The 21,050-nt window shown below is 41.5% G+C and overlaps 1 protein-coding gene across 1 annotated transcript in view; it reads left to right on the top strand.

The window, feature by feature from the left end:
• LOC121604421 (voltage-dependent T-type calcium channel subunit alpha-1I-like) overlaps positions 1 to 16,064 on the top strand; it is a 168,619-nt gene extending 152,555 nt beyond the window's left edge. The window contains exons 33-38 of the mRNA XM_041933929.1: positions 4,396 to 4,536; positions 6,949 to 6,951; positions 7,976 to 8,110; positions 9,631 to 9,805; positions 12,882 to 13,096; positions 14,918 to 16,064. Coding sequence (XP_041789863.1) covers positions 4,396 to 4,536; positions 6,949 to 6,951; positions 7,976 to 8,110; positions 9,631 to 9,805; positions 12,882 to 13,096; positions 14,918 to 15,586 — 1,338 coding nt within the window. The 3' untranslated portion in view covers positions 15,587 to 16,064. The remainder of the gene's footprint in view (positions 1 to 4,395; positions 4,537 to 6,948; positions 6,952 to 7,975; positions 8,111 to 9,630; positions 9,806 to 12,881; positions 13,097 to 14,917) is intronic.
• Positions 16,065 to 21,050: the final 4,986 nt, after the last annotated feature.

Here is a 21,050-nt window from a genome sequence, read left to right as displayed (position 1 = left end):
ATGTGTGTCCACACTTTATCCGGGCTGTGTTTTGTTGTTTCTTTTTCGCCACTGAGCCCTGGTACGTTTAAAACAGCGCATGTAAACCTAATGAACCTGTGTAATCTTCTGCACTTTGGTTCCGACCTAAGGAAATTAATACTGTCATCCATCTTAAAGGCACCGAATCAATGGGTGAGAGAGGAGGGAGGAGAGAACAGAGAGGGGCCGACTGTGGAAGGGTGTGAAGACACAGGGAGATTGTGAGTGGGTGGCAGGCCCCGCCACACTCTCATTGTGCTTATAGCTCATTGTCTGTCAGCCTACTGGTATTTTTAACCAGAGGAGGAGTAAAAAGAGAGATGAGAAAGAGGAGGAACTCTTTTCACGTGTCCTCCTATATCCATTGTATTTTAAGTCTCTTTCCCGATTAGCCAGCAAGTGGCTTTGTTAGGATATAAGCGCAGCGTTTGGCCTATTTTTGTGAGCATTCACACAGAGATTTTGATGTTTTCTCCCAAGGAAGCCAACAAATTCAGAATCAAGACAAACACGATGGAAAATAAGTACAGAAAAGCTGAATAAAAACTTTGTTGAAAAGTACTTAAACACACAGAAGTCCAACATATAATGGATCAATTTTCAAATATTACAAAAGGGAGTTACAGCTTCTTATTGATACTGTCCTAAATTCTTGGATTAAAAATGTAAACTCAAAAATAAATCCCAGCCTTGTGTCTGTACTGAAGTGTGTTCAGTGAAGTGGCAATAGAGCCTCAACCCTAAATGACAGAGATTCTGCCAACTAAGAGCACTAATCAAGCTGTAATCAGCTACTGTAGATGCAGCTTCTTCATGATAAAGGGTCCAATGGAGAGAGCAAACAAGCTGATAGAAGCACAATGCTCATTCCATCTTATTTCAGCTGAATTACTCGATGCAAGCTATACAGTATAGTTACACAGTTTCTTTGCAAATAACCCTTTAGCTTTGCTGGATTTTCTGAGATCATTCAGGCTCCCCTGTGTAGACAAGCAGGTCTTTTTGGAACCAGCACAGCTCATCTGAGGAAGTGCATTAAAGAATGAATGGAGTGTCAAAATGTGAATTTCTTCCTTTTGTCTGTGCTGTGTTATGCTACTGATGAACATAAGAGTGTAGAATAACACCTTTAACTCCTGCAGGAGAGAAAATCGTTTTGTAAAGTGCGTATCGTGAAAGGAGGTGCAACATCTGGACTGAGTTCAATCCCAGCAAAACAAGTAACAAAGCCAGATCGATTATTCAGATTACTATTGGATGGTTCATGCTCTTTGAAACGTTTCACTTACCCATGTCTCCAGCTGTAGATGATCATGGTGATTTATGAACAATTGATGAGTGGTGAAGTAAAGTGAAGTCAATGGTTTTAATTAGCCAGTATGAAGCTCGTAGGGCAGCAGAGAATGAAACACGACGAGAGAGGAAACAACATTTATAGAGTGGAAAATAATAACTGGCCGGTTATTACTTCTGCTGAGGAGGTTATGTTTGGAGCAGATTTGGATCAGGGCTTGAATGCATGAACGTTGTGTGTTAGGGCATTTGGCCTTAGCAGAATAAGTAGATGGCAGTAAAGTTCAACATAGCCAAATGGAAAAATACAATGACTCCATAATCACGATCCACATTCACAGGTAAAAGTAATCTCCTCGGGTAGCCGACATGTGTAAATATCCAGTGCACTCTTTTCATTATGACGGTGTACTTCAGCTGTTCGCACTCTTATGCCGCCTGTTGCCACAATCACTCACTGCTACTGCTGCTGTTCATGTCTGAGCAGATATGATTGGGCCTGCCACCACCCCAGCATCCACCTGTAGGCGCTGAGTGTACATCATATTCATCACTCCAAGCTGGGCGTGTGTCCTTGTGGGGCGTAACAAAGCCAGAGCCTGGACACCAAATATCAACTCCGCATTTCATTCAGTCCATGCCGGGCTGCTGACTGGAAGTCATATAATGTGAATGTGTTGCTCCACAACAATGATTTCCAAACCCTAAATGCTGCATGCGAAATGAGACTTCAATATCCAAGGATAGCAGCGCAGCTATGGTAATTTTCATAAGCAATAGCTGTGGAACTAAAAATCTTTAACTTAATCTCCTGATCCAAGAACAGAACAAGGTAATATAGGTACACAAGCATATAGAACCTTATTAAGAAGCATTTCTAATATAAAATCCATCTGCTTAGAAAGGTTGTGTGATACATTAGAAATCTCCAGAACTAAGGCATTTCTAATATTTTTATTGCTGCACCTCCACCAGAGAGATTATGTGTTGGGTCCTGTTTGTTTGCTGTTAGCAGGTTATTAGCAAAAAACAAACAAAACCTGTTAACAGATTTCAAAGATGTAGTAAGTGCTGGTAAGTTCAGCTATGGGTGAAGCAGCTAGTGAATAGGTTCTGGATACGGATGAAGACGATTTTCTGAATTTTGGAAACATTTCCTATTGTCGAAATGAGTGTGCAGGAGGTAAAATATTGAAAGACTCCCAGTTATTATGAACTGGAAATAGCTACACAATGTAATGTCTTCAGATCATTGTGTATTGAGTTTGAGCAAATAAAACATATAAATGAATCAAGAGGAACATCTGGAAAGAGAGTGTGTCTGTATGGAGGAAACCAGATGGCAGTGCAGTGAATCAAACAGGGTCATGGGCACCATTTACCACAGCCAAGGACCCCAGCTTAGCCAATCAATCAGGCTGCCTCACCCCTTGCTGTGCATCTCCTGACACTTGAAACAATGTGTATGTGTGTGCGTATAGTACATCGGTCGGTGCTGCCGAGGTCTGGGTATCGACTGTGGTTGCCCTCTTCACCTCACACCCTTCAGCAGTAACTCTCACATGGAGAGAAAGAGTAGGAAAGAGCAGGAACTGCACGGAACAAGCAGTTTAAACTTAGGACATGGCAGCCGGAGAGGGTGAGCTGAGCTGACATGGAAAAATGCAGCTTGTGTGTAATGAGAAGAGAGAGAAAAGGGGATAGTTCGCTGAGAAACCAGCCTGACCGAAACAACGATATTTAAAATAAGAACCGTAAGAGAAATAGAGCCCTCCACCTGTTCTGTGGGCCTCCACCTTCATGCAGTCTCTTGGCTTCAAAGTGAAATTCAACATCTAATTAGCTTCAAAGGAACTAAAAATGATACCTGAAACACCCAAATTCTGCTTTGTACTTGACCTTTACCTGCTTCCAACTGCATTTCCTCTTATTTAAGATGATGAATAATGCATGCAGCACGCAAACTAAATATTCATCCCAAGATTATACAACACACGGTAGAAACATGAATCAGTCTGCAACCTTTAACATTGTACAAAGAGTACAAAGTACTTCATATCAAACTATTCACAATTAACTTTAAGATTTCAATACAAGAAAGTGTCCTCAACAGGCAGAGGTAGGACGCATCCCTCTTGTAATTCGATAAATGCCAGTATAACAAAATTATAGACAAATTGTATTGAGCAGCTTCTGGTGTCGCCAAACAAACCTGAGCTGCACAGCCTCCTGTCCACTATAGAGGCCTGGAAATCTCCTGGAGAGCGGAGCTCTAGACCCAAAACATCTGGAAAGAGGCGCCAACAGAGAGAGAGAGAGAGGTCCCAGGACGGCTGATGGTCCAGCACAGAGAAGCCGGAGTAAAAACAGGGAAGAAGAATTAGAAACTACAGAGAGAGACAGCTTGTACGCTTGGTTGTGGCCTTTAAAAGCTAAAGTGTATTTACTGCCCAAACCTTTAAATCTTTTCCCGCCCCCCTTAAATCAAAGCATCCATTACACAGGGGTCTGCCAATTACTTCAGGCTCTGCAGTGCCACTCAGAGGGAATTCAAAGCCACCTACAGCTCGCCTAAAGCAGAACAGTGGAGTTTAATTTCTAAAGGGATCATGCAATTAATCTCACAGCACTGACGCTCATCTGCCCCGCTGGCTCGACTTAAAGCAGGCAGAAGTCATCGATATGTGTTTGGACCTGTCAGCAGCAGGATGAGAGTAACACCAGGGCCGACAGATTGTGGTTAATTAAACAACACAAGGTTTTGTCTGTATTACAGATGTTGCACAAGACATTGAGCCAGTGTTTGATGTAAAATGCATGTCATTATTTTATTTTATTTTTTTGTGGTTTTGTGTTTGTTGATTTTATAATAAATTGTATAACCCGTAGCATGTGCGCTGTCCTCTGTAAATGTACAGTATGTCCTGTGGAATTCTAATCAAAGATACTGTTCTTTGTGCTAATTACTAGCAATTACAAGTGTGTGTGTGTGTGTGTGTGTGTGTGTGTGTGTGTGTGTGTGTGTGTGTCTGTGTCTGTGTCTGTGTCTGTGTGTCTCTGTGCGCATGTGTGTTTTTGCAGGAGAGCCAATGGCTGGACAGTGTGTCTCTTCTGATTAAGGACTCGTTGGAAGGGGACATGATTGACAACCTCTCCGGGTCAGTTTTCCACCACTACTGCTCTCCTCCTGTCTGTAAGGACTGTAAGAGTCACCCAGAAGAGGTAAGTGAGGTCGTACACAAACACACACTCTCTTCTGTCTCATTCATTCCAGCTAGAAAGCTCATGTTTTTACTGTGTTAGCACTGTGCTTTAATTTCCCCTTTTTTTCAGACATTGCGGATTTATTTCTACTAAGCAGCGCTCTGCCAGTCGTGTTTTTAACTGTCTAGATTTACATCTCTCTATTGTACTTTCTTCCCTCTTCCTGCCTTTTATCATGTATGTGTTGCTTCACCTTGTAGCTCACAGTGCTCAAATGACAGTGGGTGGGATCAACCTGAGGCACCTCGAAGCTGTCAATCATACTAAGCTGCATTATCTAGAGCAAGTAAACATTTCTGTGTGCAGTGTTTAAAGCTCAGAACGGCACTTTGTTCACATCCGCGTCATCTGTCGCCTGCATTCAAACCCACAAACACGCGTAACGCGTCATGTCCACACACACAGTTGGGAATTTAGGTACAAGTACATGCAAGGTAAGACTTTTACAAGGTGCAAATAAGTCTAAAATAAATGTGCCGTTTTTGTTAGTTAAATTATAGGTTTAAGAAAAGCACCTTTATGCCTGGCTGCAGTGTCTCTGCTTGGCTCTACTGAACTCTACTGGGAAGCCGGTGAGGGATCTGCTGCAGCATAAGGGAGTCCTGACTGATGCGTCGACACTGACTCCTTCAGTCTGCACCTTCCTCAGGGCTTGAGCAGCAGCATTACTGTATAAAAAAAGTGTTTAGAGTGCATCTGGGGCACATAACTGTACTTTTGAGGCCCAGGTAAAATGACAAACTTGAACTGTTTTATGGAGTTCGGGATTCTTCACCGAAACCCTGTCTGCAGAAATAAACAAATCCAGTGTGTTTCCATGTGAAGTACAGTGAGAGAGAGACAGACAGGAACACGTGTGGCTATACCATATTATATCAGCCATGCTGTGTGTGTATGTGTGAGTGTGTGTGTGAGTGTGTGAGTAGCTGGAGGGGAAATTCTCACGATTAAATCACACGAATGTGTGTTTGTGTGTCAGTCCCACAAATGCGTACGTCTGTATCCCCCAGTCAATGCAAGATCAAACATCCCAGTGAATCCACATCATCCTCCATTTCCCCAGGTTCTTTGCGGTTCAGTTCACTAGAAAATGATATCTATTTATGTGTTTTTGCATCTATCCCCAGACAGAAAGCCAGTGCAACACGCACATATCGAGCAGTAGATAATCCAAATGTTTCAAAGCTTTGGGATTTCCTGTATTTGAATTTACATATCCTGTTATATACAAATTTATTCATTCTTGTTTTAATGTCAGAAAGCCAACTGAACAGCTAAATTATTATTATACTATTCTATTATACATTCTCCGAGCAATGTGATACTCTCGCTGTGGTGAATTCGTCTCCATGATAATGAAAATCTAAATAAATTATTCACATGAGTTACCATACCATAAGAACGCAGCAAACGTCTTCCTAGTGCAGTCCATAATGTCCAAGATTGAGGTAAAAAACCTTCTCGGATTAACATGAAATATCCTTTAAAACCATTTTTCCCAGTAAAAGCGCAGCAAGGTGAGAGGAAGGTCACTTCCATTGACCTGTAATAGATATACAGATTAGAGTTGCATTGCAATCAGTAAACTGTTCAGTGCTGTAATAGTATTTTCATAGCTGTGGAATTGCTCTGCTTTATGAGTAAATTGGAGAAAAACGACCTGTCCTTGCCGTCCAATATGCGAGCTTCCTCCATCCACACACGCTGCGGTCGTGAAAGTATCGAGTGAAAGATGCTGACGACTCGCTGATGAAATCAATTCATGATACGAACACTTCAGGTGGTGTTTTAATAATCTGATCATCCCGTTTTGCACAATTTCATTGCATTCAAAATGAAATCAGATGCAGCTGATAACTCTGACAACTGAAATTTTCTATAAGACAGAAATAGCTGTGTCCAACAGTAGAGGGCTTAGCTGCCAAAATTCACTCCGTATTCATTCCTGTAGCTGCTAACTGTTCAGACGTTTTCTCTGCCTCATACAACGGCTCTCTCGAAGGTCCAATCGCACAATTCACTGCCAAACGATTTACACTCTAAACCTGGCTGCTCGACCTGAGCATCCGGTCATGACGCACACAGACATGTGAAAACATCAGTCACACATAAGAACTAAAAGCAATTTCAGCTCAGAGCAGAGGTGATTCCATGATTTCTACCTGATACATGTGCAGATTGCATATTTCCATCTGTAGCTGTGTGTGTGTTTGTGTGTGTGTGTCATAGTATGAGTCACAGCAGCTTACTGCCGATGTGTTTCAGATATCAGGATGCTTGTGATGAGGTGTGACCTACCTGGGTAGCTCTTTTTCTTCTGGCGCTACCATCTATGAACACATACTGCTTCAGTCAGGACCTCTACAGCAGCATGTTTACGATTCTGTCTGTGTGAATAAGAGGTGTTGATATGCACAGAGGTCGGCTAGAATGCACATACGCTCTAATGTGATGTGGCCTTCATTTTTTATACACTACACTCATCTTGTTCTCCTCTCAGCTAATATAAAGAAGGAATAAAGACGAAAAGAGAAAAAGGAGAGGTCCTTTTTTCTATTTTCTTCTTTATTCCTTTTCCCTCAGCCCTCAATATTGAAGCAGTACCTGAATTAAATTCAGCATAAATATATATTTTAGAAGTCACACCTTTTTCATATGTGGCGTTTTCATACCAGCAATCATTTACATTTTGCTGGTTTATTTGCCATTTAGTAAAGCTAATTAGATTTTTTATATTTTTCCTCCAGAATTTTTTGTCTGACTCAGCAAATCTGTTTTTATTTCAAAGACTTTGTGAACAACATTCGCTTTTTATGAAGAGTGTATATTGTTTTAACCGAGGTTGGTTTGCCCTTTATTAAAAAAAAACAAATAAAACACTCTAATTGGGCTAAACTGAGTACGGCTTCCTTCTTGAGACATACTTGTGGGGCATTGTCATTTCCCTGTTTGTAAGACTCGAACAAATAATTAAACTCTTTTCCCAATTGCTCTTTTACTAAATCTCATCGTGAAAATTTCCTTTCATTTAGACATCTTGAACATTTCTCTTATTCTAATTCAGCAGCAATTCGTTGTGACGGTTTCACCTGTTCACTGCAAAAACCCGGCTCTCAAAAACAAGCAATAAAACCTGCAGTTATCTTCAATGCGAGACTAAAAACAAGTCTGGATACAGAAAAATTCTGACTTTGACGAAGCAATTTTGTTCTGGTCAGTTCTGATCAAACATCTTTACAGTTCTGAAAATTCTAGTTTCAAGCATTTAGTTACTCAGAGCCAGTAATAGAAGCATTATTAAGACAATGAAGAACAAAAAAACCTGAAAGAAGTTTTTTTGCAGCGCTTGGCAGCGTAGATTCAACTTGCCCGTGTGTTCTGTGTGTCTGTCGGACAGGTCCAGCTGGCAGAGGTGGAGCAGGCATCACTGATGTCAGAGCAGCTGTCGGACAAGTCGTCGTCTCTGGCGCTGCCTGATGACCTCAGCCTGGACGAGCACAGCAGCTACCAGCTGCTGGTCAGAGACAGCCAGGTACTCATTCACGCACACACACACGGAAACATACATTCACACACATGAAAGTGTCATTTCACACATGTGGATTTTACATACACAAACACACACACTTTGAACTTTAAGTGGAATTGTTTTGCGCTCATGTAGCAAGACTCCATCGTCCAAATTAATGATATGAGGCAAACTGTAAATAAAAACTTAAACCATCACTTGTTTAAGCTCACATGCAAAAACTTTTGTGTACAATTCATATACCATGGAAGACAGTTTAATGCATTAATCATCAATAGTTTGGATAAAGTATACGAGCATCTGTTTATATACGTCTGTGCTCTTTAAGTCAAGGGCTGTATTTCATGGTCTGGACTACACCCCTTAGTTCCTGTGAAGAGGAATCTTAACGCTACATCATACAGTGATCACGTTTTTGTTAGAAAGAGCTTGACTGGGCTGTGCAGATCCCGGACCTCGACCCCATCCAACACCCTTGGGATTAACTGGAACGCTGAGTCTCTGAGCCAGATTTTATCGCCCAGCATAAGTGCTGGCTCTCACTGGTGTTCTCGTGTCTTAAGGGGTGCAAATCCCTGCAGCCAGATTCAGGAAAACCTTGTGGAAAGCTTGAAATCACACTAGTTGAGGCTGTTACACAGTGGCAGCGTATATGTAGAGGTTTGCCATATATGTAGTATCTGTGCACAAGGAGGCAAACAATGTGTATGTGTGGGCCTTTATTTACTGTAATATCAACCAATGAATATTTAACTTTCTTTACACAGTTTTGTTTATATGAGCCAGGCATTAAAGGCACATTTGTAAGAATAAACCCTGATGTGTATAATTAAAATTATCTCACATACACACACACACACACACACACACACACACACACACACACACACACACACACACATACACACACACACACACAGGTACATGTCATCACACCCCTTCCATCTTGCTAATCATCATTAATTACTATTTACCTGCTTTACTACCTGATTAAAACACTTGCCTCTCTCCATGCTCTTGATATGGGCATGCTGGGATGTGTGTGTGTGTGTGTGCCCGTGCGTGCGTGCGTGCGTTTGTGTGCTCACACCTCTTTCATATCTTGCCATGAACACTTCTCTCTCAGCTCACGGCGGTTCCACCTGGCCTGTTTCATCACTGCGTTATTGAAGGCCAGTTCATTTGATCCGGTTTACAACCATCAACAACAGCCAGGCAATTTGAAGCTTTGAAGCCTGCTGTTACTTTCTTTCTCTACATGCAGTTTTAATCAGACTTGTATGGATTGATAAAGGAAGGGACATGAAAAGGGAGCTTTTTGAAATTGGAAACAAATTGTACTCAGATTTCCATTATGACAAGGGGAAATGAAAGGCTTCAGTTTGATATCGTTCTTGCTGGAGTGAGCATCAGTGCACCTGGATATCATGCTTATTCTCTCTCCATCTCTTTGTCTCTCACTCACTCACTCCTCTTATCTTCAATTTCTCTCTTCCTGATCCCACAATGCATCACACTATCAGAGGGGCAGCAGTGACTCCCATAGTTCGGAGGAGTTGCCCACCCAGGAGGGCTACGGAGGGCTTCGCCCCTCCAGCTCAGGGAGCGAGGAGGGGGTCCAGCAGTTGTTTGAGGTGGGCGTCCGTCCTCAGCTGAACACTCCCCCGCTGGAGCAGCCGAGCCCAGTGCATTGCACAGGTACGAGAGTGCACATGATGGTTGTATGACACCTGAAATAGACAGAGTCTGTGCCCAGTCCGGAAATCAACCGGTTCTCACACCTAATATTCATTTTACTCCAAAACAATCTGTGAGTTTTCTTTGTTTTCATACGACCAATGCTCTTGTTTTCTGGATCTCTGAAGTATCCACCAACACCAGGCGCCTGCAAAGTTAGTTTCCTGTATCTTTATGCATTAGAATTTGAGTTAGTTTAGTTAGTTTTAGTCGTGGTCTTAATCAGATGCATTTAAAAAAGGAACACAAATTGTCTTTTGTAAACACAATGGATGAATAACTTTGTGAGGCATCGCTATTGATGTATTATTTTGCCCCTAAAAATATTTGTGGAAACAGTGTCTCTCTACTTTGAGTGGCAGGTGAGTCTAACATGCTTATTGACAACATTCTAATATATTTGTGGAAAGAAAAAAACCCTCAGACTTCGTCATGGATAGAATGATTAAGTCATGGACTACTTGGCACAGTTGTCTCTGGAGTTTGCACTGTCACCAGCTTTAATCAAAGCAGGCATTGGCCTGGCACTAACCCTTTCACGCATAGTGGACACTACTGTGGACAGCTATTCAAAAGCTGTTTTCTCGTATATGCATGGGTTTTAATGGTATAGTTGCACATCAACCACAGGGGACGCTAGTGCATCATCCCTTACACTGCCATCCACTGGCCAGCCGTTGTAAATGCAACACAAATGTCTCAAAACCTAGATGGCCGACGGAAGACCGGGAATGCTGAGCAGCTCAGGAATACCTTACCAATCCTTCTATATTATAGGAGACCTTCACAGGTAAATAAAATTTGGTGACATCAAGTAACAACGTATACGTAATTGCAATTGTTAAAATTTGTATTGGTGTGTTAAATACATATTTCTTCAACTCAAACACATGCTGTCCACCCGAAAGGACATGTAAAAAAACTCATGTAAAAAAACGTGTAAAATTAAGTTAAACTTTTTTCATGCCAAAAGGCTTATAAAAACAGTATGAAGAAACAATTGATAAAATCTTTTGAAATTGCTGACAAGAAGATTCAAATACACTAAAGAAAGAATTTAAATTATAATGACAGACAGTTTAAGATGTAAATTTTAAGCCAAACATGTTACAGGTTTCTGTCCTTTACTATCAATTTAGGACAGATTTGTATCCAATGCAAATTCACAAGGGCGCACATGCATGCACAAGAGTACAGCAATGCAGTACATTTTACTGCAATTTCAGGTTATTGGTTATAGTTGGCAGTGCCACTATTGTGGTAAGAGGCCAACCAACAAGGCAGAAAAATGAAAGTGCCAACAAGCAAATATGGATGTAATCAATACAGTCTTCAAAATGCTTAAAATAGAAATACTCAACACCTTTGATAGGCCTCAAAACACACAATGTTTCTTTATTTTATTTTTTTGATTAAAAAATCCCCTCAAGGCTGGTTTAATACAATGTTAGTAAAAAACAGTTAATGCCCTTTATTTTCCCTTCGTCAATTATATTCATTCAACTTGTGCGACCAGTTTGAGAACCGCTGGTTAAATAGAACACAAGTTTCTTAATTTAAATACAATGATATGTGCAGTCGGAGCCACTGTGAATCACAAAAACAACAGTTTCCTTTTTGGTGCTTTATTTTTTGATATTTTTACATTGTTGTTTAGTGACTCAAGCTTTTGTCCTAAAATATGTTTAGATTTTCATATAATTTCAGTAATAAAAGTGTGAATGAGTATCTACATCTAGTATGTTTGCTTCAGCAACATCTGCTTTTTGTGGATCGTTTTTTAATGCATCAGCAAAATTCTTCAATTGAATCTCATGTTACTCAATGATATTAAAATAATCCTCCCAGGGTTACCTTCTATCAGCGTTCCTTATTATCCTTATCAGTGTTCTTCGTGACCCTCACCGGTATTTAACCACCACAATTTCATTAAGCCATGACTTTGACGTGACATTGCTGGTATCGTTCAAATCAGATGAAGCTTTTTCTGAACGTCTCCGGAGCCGACACAGACACACAAGGAGGTGTCTCATATTTCCACACAGTTGATTGACTTCCACTGTAATCGCAGCGGTGATAGATGATGCCAGCGGCGACACAGACAGAGATGTTGATGAATGATGTGTTATGAAATGCTGATGGCTCACAGTCCCCTGTAACATGACCATCATCACTGGAACAGATGGAGCGATGCAAGGCAAAGTCAATTCAGGGGGACTGTCCAACATCACAGTCTGCTGTATACACAAAGTCCCTGAAGACATGAAGGAGTTCACATGGTAGATTAAAAAAAAAATATTATTTCAATCTTTATCTCAGAAACCTATATGAAGAAAAACCTAACAATTATTTATTTTCCTAAATGCTGTCAGTTTGGGGGATTGAATACTTGCTCTAAAGCTCAAGTTTTATATGTCTAAGATATGCAACATTTAGGTGATTTTACAAGTACTGAATCTTGTCCTGATATTCTAACATTCAAGCACAGGAGGTCGAATTTGGACCAAAACGTTCAAGTTTAAGACCTTCATTATGAGCTGATGTAATTGAGAGTAAATGTTGTATTGAATTGAAAATTTTGAGCCATCTAATCACTAATTTTTGAAATGCAATTTTAATTTGATATAGACTTGTGTGTCATTTGTGCAACCATGGAAACCAAGACAACATTTGTGGATGACAGGACCTTATGGCTGCACATATAACAGAAAAGCACAGAAAAGAATGAGGCCCAGAACTAAACCTTGAGGAACACCACAAAAAAGAATTTGCTCTGTCTGAACAGAACTGCCAAAGGGAAACAAAGTCTTGACTTGTTAGCTAAGATTTAAACAAGTCTAGAACAGCACCCAAGAGGGCATGCTTCTAGACATCAGGATCATCTGTATCGAATCATGATACCGTAGTGTGTTGGAACATCCTCTGTTCAGGTGCTTTAAAAACATGTGTTATAAGTTAGACAAGAAAGTCTTACAACAAAAATATAAGCCTTAGCACTGACAAAGCTGTATAAAAAAAAACAACCCTCTCTTTTCAGATGGAGATGGAGGAAGTTGCAGTGGAGGTGGTGGCGGGTCTTCACCCGTCTTCCACCTACCCGCAGACTTCTTCCACCCAGCTGCCGCGGCTCATCCAGGCAGTCCTGGGAACGGTGTTAGCCAAGGAGACAGAGGGCCATCCAGGTTGGCCTCTCCAGCCTCCTGGGCCTCCCTCCGCTCACCCGGAGCGAACAGCAGGCCCCTGAGCTCGCAGGTATTATGGACAGATGATTGGACTCGTGTGTCTGGATGGATGGTTGGATGGATGGATGGATAGATGAATAGACGAACAAGGACCTGACATCAGTCTCTCTGTGCAACACATCAGAGATTTGATGGAACAGGGTAAATAGATAATTCCTATGAGAACGTTCAGTGAACTGAAGTTGTCATGCATCAAAAACACTTCACACAGTCAGATGGGATTTGCCAAATGAGGCTTAAGAATGAGCTTGTTCGCCGAAATACAGCGATCTGGAGGCTTCATACTGTAATGGGCATGCATAGTAACAACCAAAAACCAGGATTTGATATGATTTGTTAAAATCTATAAGCAGTAACTGAGCTGCAACATCCCTTTTAGCAGAAGGCAGCAGCAGTGTAATATGGTCAGATGTGCATGAGCAACAACTGAATATACACAAATCATTGTATTGCCAAACGGTGAACATATGCATGACACCTACCTCCTCCACTGACATCCCACTGCAGTGTGAAACTCTGCTTTACTTATAATTACAGCAAGGATCAGGTTCCTACTGTAACTAACACCTCCCCTCTGTTGGCTCCTGCATGAAACAAACAGGAGTGAAAAGACCCTTATTTTAGTTCTTGTCCCTGTGTAACCATGGAGACAGATTTTTCTTTCTTTCTCCTCTACCTGTTTGGTTTGTTTAGCTCGTGTCTGAGTGCCTCTGTGATCCTCAGCTGCTACAGTAATGCTCTGCGGCACTCAGCTAATTAGCCTGGCCAGCCCTGAGCCTGATACCGGCTCTGTGAACACTGTTGTTCTTGGCGCACGTTGTTCACATTCTCTTCTTTCCCTTTTCTCCTATTTTTATTTCATCTCTCAACATTTTTCTCTGGTGTTCTTTCTCTCTGTGTCTCTTCTCTCTGTCCTCTACCTTTTGGTGATTTTTCTGTCAGTCACTCAATTTTGTCCTTTCCATAATCTCTCTCTCTCCCCTGTGGTCTTATGCACCGTGAGCAGTGTGGTAACAGTACCAGCATTAAGAATAATGACTAATACCCTCCTCCCCATGTAACATTTTCAATAAAACAAATGCTAATGGAAAAATTAGGTGGGTTGCACCAATCAGGATGAACGAATATTTTTATTTTACAATTCTGTTGCACCAGTATCTTAAACCTGGTTTAAATGCCCTTTTTTCCCCATGTTTCCATGTTTTATCTCTGTTTAAACCGTTAAGTCCCTCCTTAATTAAAAAACTTCAACATTGACTGCATTGACAGGCTGCACTGATAGAGCAAAGTCGGCACAGTCCCTGAAAGGTAGACGAAAATGATTCAACCCAGCCGAGTTTTGTGAAGCTTGCAGGCACTACAGTTTCAGAAAGTAATTTGACCAGGAATGTAAACTAAGTTGCGAGCAAAGATGAGAGCTAGGAGACTAGCCATGACTTTGTAGTGCAGCGCTGTATGAAAAGCCCGTTCTTATTGGTGTGTGGACTAACCAGCATATCTCTGCCCATGTCAGCCTAAGCAGGGGCCCGGATGAGTGAAAACACCTGTGGGTGTTCAGAGCTTTAAACAGCAGTTACAAACCTCAGTTAATCTCATTTGTCCGCATTTATTTTAAACTATTTAACTGAATTTGACTAATCCAGGATTTAATTTACTGTAAATTGACAGACAGGATTATCTTTAATCCTGGTTCAATCGCTTTAAACAAAGTTTAGCTAAACGATGATTAATCCCAGTCTCAGTTAAAATGTCACCCCCGGTAATCATTTTCCTACTGAAGGCTAATTGCTTCCTTTCATTTTTTCCCACCACCTCCCTCCTCTTTGTGCAGCACCCGTCCCGCAGTGACTCCTCCCTGGCCACAGGCAGTTCAGAGGGCAGCCTGCAGACCACTCTCGAGGAAGGGCTCAGCTTCAGCGTCTCCCCACCACGAGATCTGGATCTCCCCATGCCTGTCCTCTGCCCCCTCCCCAGCCACCCCTTACACCCCAAGGGACCAGAAACAGGAGACCAGGATCAGCCTTTACTAAAGAGACGCAGCACTACTTTTAACCTCCAGGCCACCAGGGGGCACCAGAGGAGTCAGAGCAGCTGTGGCGGTGGCAGCACCAGCCCCGGCTGTCCCCGGCAGGACTCCATGGATCCTTCAGATGAAGAGGTGGGCACGGGGGCGGGTGCAGATGGGTGCCGCCAGACCCTCAACAGCGAACACTTGTCAGAAACACTGAACAGCCTCTCACTGACGTCGCTGCTCACCCCGGGCTCTCTGGCACCCCCGCTGGTGAAGAAATGTAACAGCACAGGCTCACTGGACCAAACCAATCTATCCACCCAGAGTAAAGACGGACGCCACTTCTATGGCATAGATACCCATGGTTACTTGTCCAATCCCTGGACAGAGGGAAGGGCGAGAGATGAGGGGGAGGACAGTGATATCACAGCCTTCAACATTGAAAGCAGCAGCCGACCCACAGACACAAGCTCCAGGAAAAATAGATGAAACACTTGTTGCCTCTCTGTAGTGGAAGTCTTTAACATTTGCATTTCTGGACCTTGGACAGAACAGGGAGAGACTTTAAACACAGTCCGTGTCCTGTGAACCCGATTTTAAAGTTCTCTCTCGTCTTTGAATCGTCTGTTCTCTCTCTTTCCTCCTCGGATCTGGCTGCTCGGGATCAGTCATTTCTCAAAAGATTACGGTGGCTTCTGAGGTTTGACATCCTTGCTTTTCCACAGGATATGTGGTTGTGTTTGAAAGGACTTTAATGACAAGGGGCTCAGCCTTTTACCATTGAGCCTTGAAAGATGTGGCAGTCCTGGGTTTTACATTTGAACCACCCTGAGATAAAGAATATTTGGAAATCCATTAGAGCGACAGGCCTGAAAATTACAGTGATTGATGAACATTATTAAGTTGATGTTACTTAAATGAAACTGCTAAAAAAAAAAAAAAAAAAAAAAAAAAAAAAAAAAAAAAACCTCCAAAATCGGAACTGGCTTGACCCAACGTGCCCTCAACCTTTGTGCAAAAACAGTGTCATCAACAGTGGACAGATGGCAAACGCTGAAGCTTCTTTTGAGGAAGAACTGAACTTTGTACAGTTTTTTTTTTTTTTTTTTTGTAATGACCATCGCTAACAGTAGCATCGACCAACCTTTTTTCCTCTTTAGCGGACTTGGGTAACAGATAATTGAAAGGTTGCATATTTTCTGTGTTCTTTTTCAGCTTCAGTGTACTGAAGTTGTGCGAATGTAGACACGTTTGTCTCCGTTTGTGAGGAGACAAACAAGCATCCTTGCTTGTCTTGGTCTTAAAATACTGGCTTCGTGGCTAGTCTGAAAATTGACTAGGGCCTCTTTGAATAGAAGAATGGATATGTGACTGCTGCTGAGAATATATGTGGGTTGTTAGTGGAAGCGTTGGCCACTGTCAGAGTGGATCTTTGTGCTTTCTACATACCCATGAAAGGGCTAAAATGTACTGAGTGCAGACCTGGGCCAAATGGGCATATAATCTTCGCGCGACCTAACATAGTGTTGGAAAGTAATGGATGTACCTTAAAGAAACTTTTAGAGACTAATCTGACACCTGCTTGCATATACATGTAAGACAGATGTGTCACTGAAATTAACATTGACTTGTAAAACTGTACATCTGAATGCTCGGAAGACATTTAAAATTTCCTAAAAACTGCATTTAGCACATTTAAACATAAAAGAAAGTTAAATTAGTTCAAAAGACTTTCTCAACACCTGCACCCTTTACTTACAGTACGTGTCAAGTGGGTCGTAATGATTCAATACAATATGTACTTTTAAAAGCTTGAAAGACGGAAGAAGAGTTTGATGTCATCCGGTTCTTCAAGTTCTCCCTCTGTGCAATGCTTGAGACACGGTTGTGGTACAACATGGACTGGCACAAACCCTTGCAGAGATATTCATGGTCCCCTCTGCATGAATTGCTTGAACTTTTAACCCTTAATTTTACCTCAAGCGCCATCATCGTGCCAATATTTTAGTTTGTCCTGCAGAACGAATGACATTTCCGTCAGCCTCAACTGCACTGGGTGGCACCAGCTATGCGTAAGTTCAAACGTAGCTTAGAGTTTAGTTTAGCTAAAATCTTACAGATAGCCCTCAGTATTTGTCAAGTCCTCCATAAAGTAGCAGTTTGCATGGCACACAGTTTTGAAAGGTGGGACAACTCGGAAGATGAGGAGGAGTGTATTATACCAGCTGTTTTGTGTCGGCAACACGTTTTCCCTGATAGCAAGTTACACAAACTAGTCCCCTAACTCCAATAATAGGGTTCCATTATATTACACTGTGTTGCAGTTAATGGTTTCTCCACTGGATGTCACTGTTGTTATTTCTGCACTAGCTGTAGATTAAGGTTGTATACCTACTTTTATCTGTTAGCCTAGTCACTATTGTGTAGCAAAGACAATTGAGCATGAGAGACTACATGGTAATAAACACTGCATTAAGAATAGTGCTTTTCACTGATTGGCCACAGGATGTAAAAATGTAATTTCCTGCAACACGCTAGTTTGCACTTTTTACGAGTAGTTAAGATAAACCTTTAGTTTCAGTGTTTCTCTCATGGACTTTGCACCCTAACTTAAGATGGAACTAGCGTATAACTGGTGCGACAGGCCACTGGACTATATGTTTAGTGCTAATTAGCACATGATAGCATGGTAGCATGTGAAACTAAGCCGGTGAACATTTTAGACAGTACCTGCTAAACATCAGCATCATCACTGTGACCGTGTTGCTATGCGAGCATTAGCTTTTAGCTTAAAGCACAGCCTCACAGAGCTGCTTGTTTCCTGCATATAGCATCAACATAAAACTGAAGTGAATTGAATCAAAATACACTGGACCTTTGAGACAAACTCCAAGAGATCCACAGAAGGGAAAATTCAGGAAATAACTGGATACAATAAAGATAAATCTGCTGTTGGCTGCTAGAATTAGCTAACGTTAGCTATACAGTACATGGGCTGCTCTGTGGGACCGGTCTGGAGAGTTAGGGCGAACTGAATGACATCAAACTGCCTTTACAACCCTCTGCCTTTGTTGAATGACCCAGAGTACACTTCAGCAGCTGATAATACACTTGAGGCTTCCCAGCATACAGTATGTGTGTGAGACCCTGGGCGGGGTTCTTGTGCGTTCAGTGTACTGTCAGATTTTCAGGAATTCAGACAATTCACAGGATTCACAGTTTTTGTTTGCCGCATTAAACCCAAATAATTATTTGACTCAGGTCTGCTTGAGTGTAGCAAGAGTTTAGAAAATACCCTAGACTACGGCAAACGATGTGGTCCAAATGAGTGTAACTTTTGACTTCGAGCACTTGTTTGTCAGACAGTTTGACAAATTGTGATGACCCTTGATTTAATATAGCTGTGTCACAATATTAGAAATCCAGAGCAGGTAGACCTCAGGTGGACCTATATGCACTCACACACAGCATCACATGCACCACACACTCAAGCACATACATACAGTACACTTAAAGCACACACACACGCAGTCATACATATCATACAAAGATGTCAATGTCAAAACACTGCAGGATGTTTCTGTCGTCGTTTGAGGTGAGACAGAAGAAACCTCAGTCTCCATCTCCTTCTCCACTCCGTCTTCATTGCCTCCTTCTTCTCATTCAATTGTATTATCTCCCTTCCGCAGGGAAGCCGGAGTATTAAATGACTATTGACGAGCGCCCCTCTATTCGAGATATGCAATATGCTACAGTAGATGTACAGTTAGATGTATGAGACTCATATAGATAGACAATATGGTGAGAGAAGATTATATTTATGAATTCATGTATTAGAATAAAATGTCACCGAGATTCAAAGGTCACTGAAAGGACGATGATGTATTCATGTATTCCAGCGTGTTGGAGAGTGTGTTTTCTCCTTTTCCCTCCATCTTTCCAACCTGATTTTCTTTCGCCAAAACTGCATGTGGGTTTTTTGTTTTTTTAATTTTCTGTTTTCCTAAATGTCATTCTAGTGTCATATAAAAGTGAGATAGCTTTTCAACCTCCGACTCCTGAAGTTTTTCTTCATGGTTGTGTCGAAGCTTAATGTCGGTCCAAGTTCCTTCGTCATTCACGGTTCAGAAGAGTTACTAATCTTGTAAAGCAGCGTCCCCTGTGGAACGCTGGATGCAAAGTTGGTAGCGATGTCTTGCTAAATTAAATTGATCTGAATGAATAATTTAGACTGAGGATTTAACTTCATTTATTTTTCATGCATTAATCTAACAGAACATTCCCTCTTAAAATTGTTACATTATGCCTCACTCAGCAGCACATGTTTTGCCCCGAAGCAGGTGAGTGTTTTGTTTTTTCTGTCCTCTTTTTCAACAGTTGATGAGGTTCTTAAGACAGCACTTTCATTCATTTTGATAAGCTGTCTGCCTTGAAGCAGCATAGAGCTAGACCCTCGACGAACTGCCATTCATACAGCCAACAATGGTGCTGAGGAAGAAGAGCACGAACCATTTAGACAAGCAAAATTTACTTTTCACTTCCTTTCTTTCTTCTTGCAGCTTTCATTGCCACTGCTTGGTTACAATTAATGGTATAGATTTAGCATCAGAGGTGCAGATAATGTTGCTAGTTGCAGATTTAATCACAAACGGTGTGCATTGTTGCAGTTGTTGCTGCTTTGAAGAAGATTTGTCCGACTCTTTTACTAGGGAGGCATGAGGAAGCATTTGAGCTGATCTTATCTGCAAGTAGCAAGAGGTAAATGGAAAGGATTTGCCCAACAGCAGCGAATATGAAGGCAGTTGTGAATGTTCCTGCCTGTCGAAGTAACGATAGATTTATGTGGATATGGCAAAAAATGATTGTTCTCAAATTGCACAGTCCAGTGCTTCAGTTTGAGTGGATGTTGTGTGTCTCTTTCACCCTGAAGTCCCACAGCTCAGTCAGCCTTTCAAGCCCATGGTGCATGATAGTCTTACAGTTGCTGAGGTTGTTGTGGTTGTTGTATGTAGATACACCTCACCTTTGCACTGCTCTGGTATGGCTTATGTTTTGCATGTGGTGGTGGTGAACTGTGACCACAACTCGTATTTTTTTCTTCGAAATTACCAGCTTGAACTTGGTGCCTGAAGGCTTGCAACAAACCCTCACATTAGAGAGACCAGCAAATCACTCACAGTTAATAGATTATCAGAATAGCTGCTGATTAATTTTCTTTCACCCAACTGATTGATTAATGAACTGATTGTTTCAGCTTTGCTTCATCCTAATTGTGAGTTTTTGTCTATTTACGTTGAAAAAAATTACAAACTGAGGTTTGCCAGCCAACATTCTTGATATAGTATGATTGCATTGTTCAAGAAATGTGGAGAACTAACTAAACACTAGCTTGAGATGAAGATTGTGTCTAAAATGGTACCTACATTAGATGTAACTCCCTAACAAAGGTTTGATTAACATCAATTCACTTTAAGTCCTCATCTATATCATGGGGTATATGAGATACATCTGTGTGGCCCAATCAGCTAATTGAGTACCAGCTCCTTCTTTCTTATCCACAGAAAAACAAACTGCAGGAGCAAAGCATCCGCACACTGCTGTTTGTCATCTTCACCCAAATGCATGGACTGCTTGCGTGTACTTTACTGTTAGTTTTCCTTTCAACAGGGGCTACAGTACCACTCTGTCAGCTAATGTTTGCTGTTTTCCTCTCTTGGCTGGATCAAAGCAGCAATTCAGGTAACACGCACAGAAAGTGTGACTTCTGAGGCGTTTATGGATCTACAGCAATTACTGTGTGTGCAAAGTCACACAAGCTAAAATTCCTCTCTCGGTAGATGGAAATGAAACCACTCACGTGTCTGTTTTTACCTCCAGCGTTATTTAGTTGCAGCTCAGCAAAGAAATTCCTCAACGTCCAAACACAAAGAGAAATCTCTGCTGTCTTTTCTGC

This window comes from Chelmon rostratus, chromosome 3 (genome assembly GCF_017976325.1).
Source record: "Chelmon rostratus isolate fCheRos1 chromosome 3, fCheRos1.pri, whole genome shotgun sequence".
In the NCBI taxonomy this organism is placed as follows: Eukaryota; Metazoa; Chordata; class Actinopteri; order Chaetodontiformes; family Chaetodontidae; genus Chelmon; species Chelmon rostratus.
Note: the sequence above shows the minus strand (reverse complement) of the source record. Positions and strands in the feature narration are given on the sequence as shown.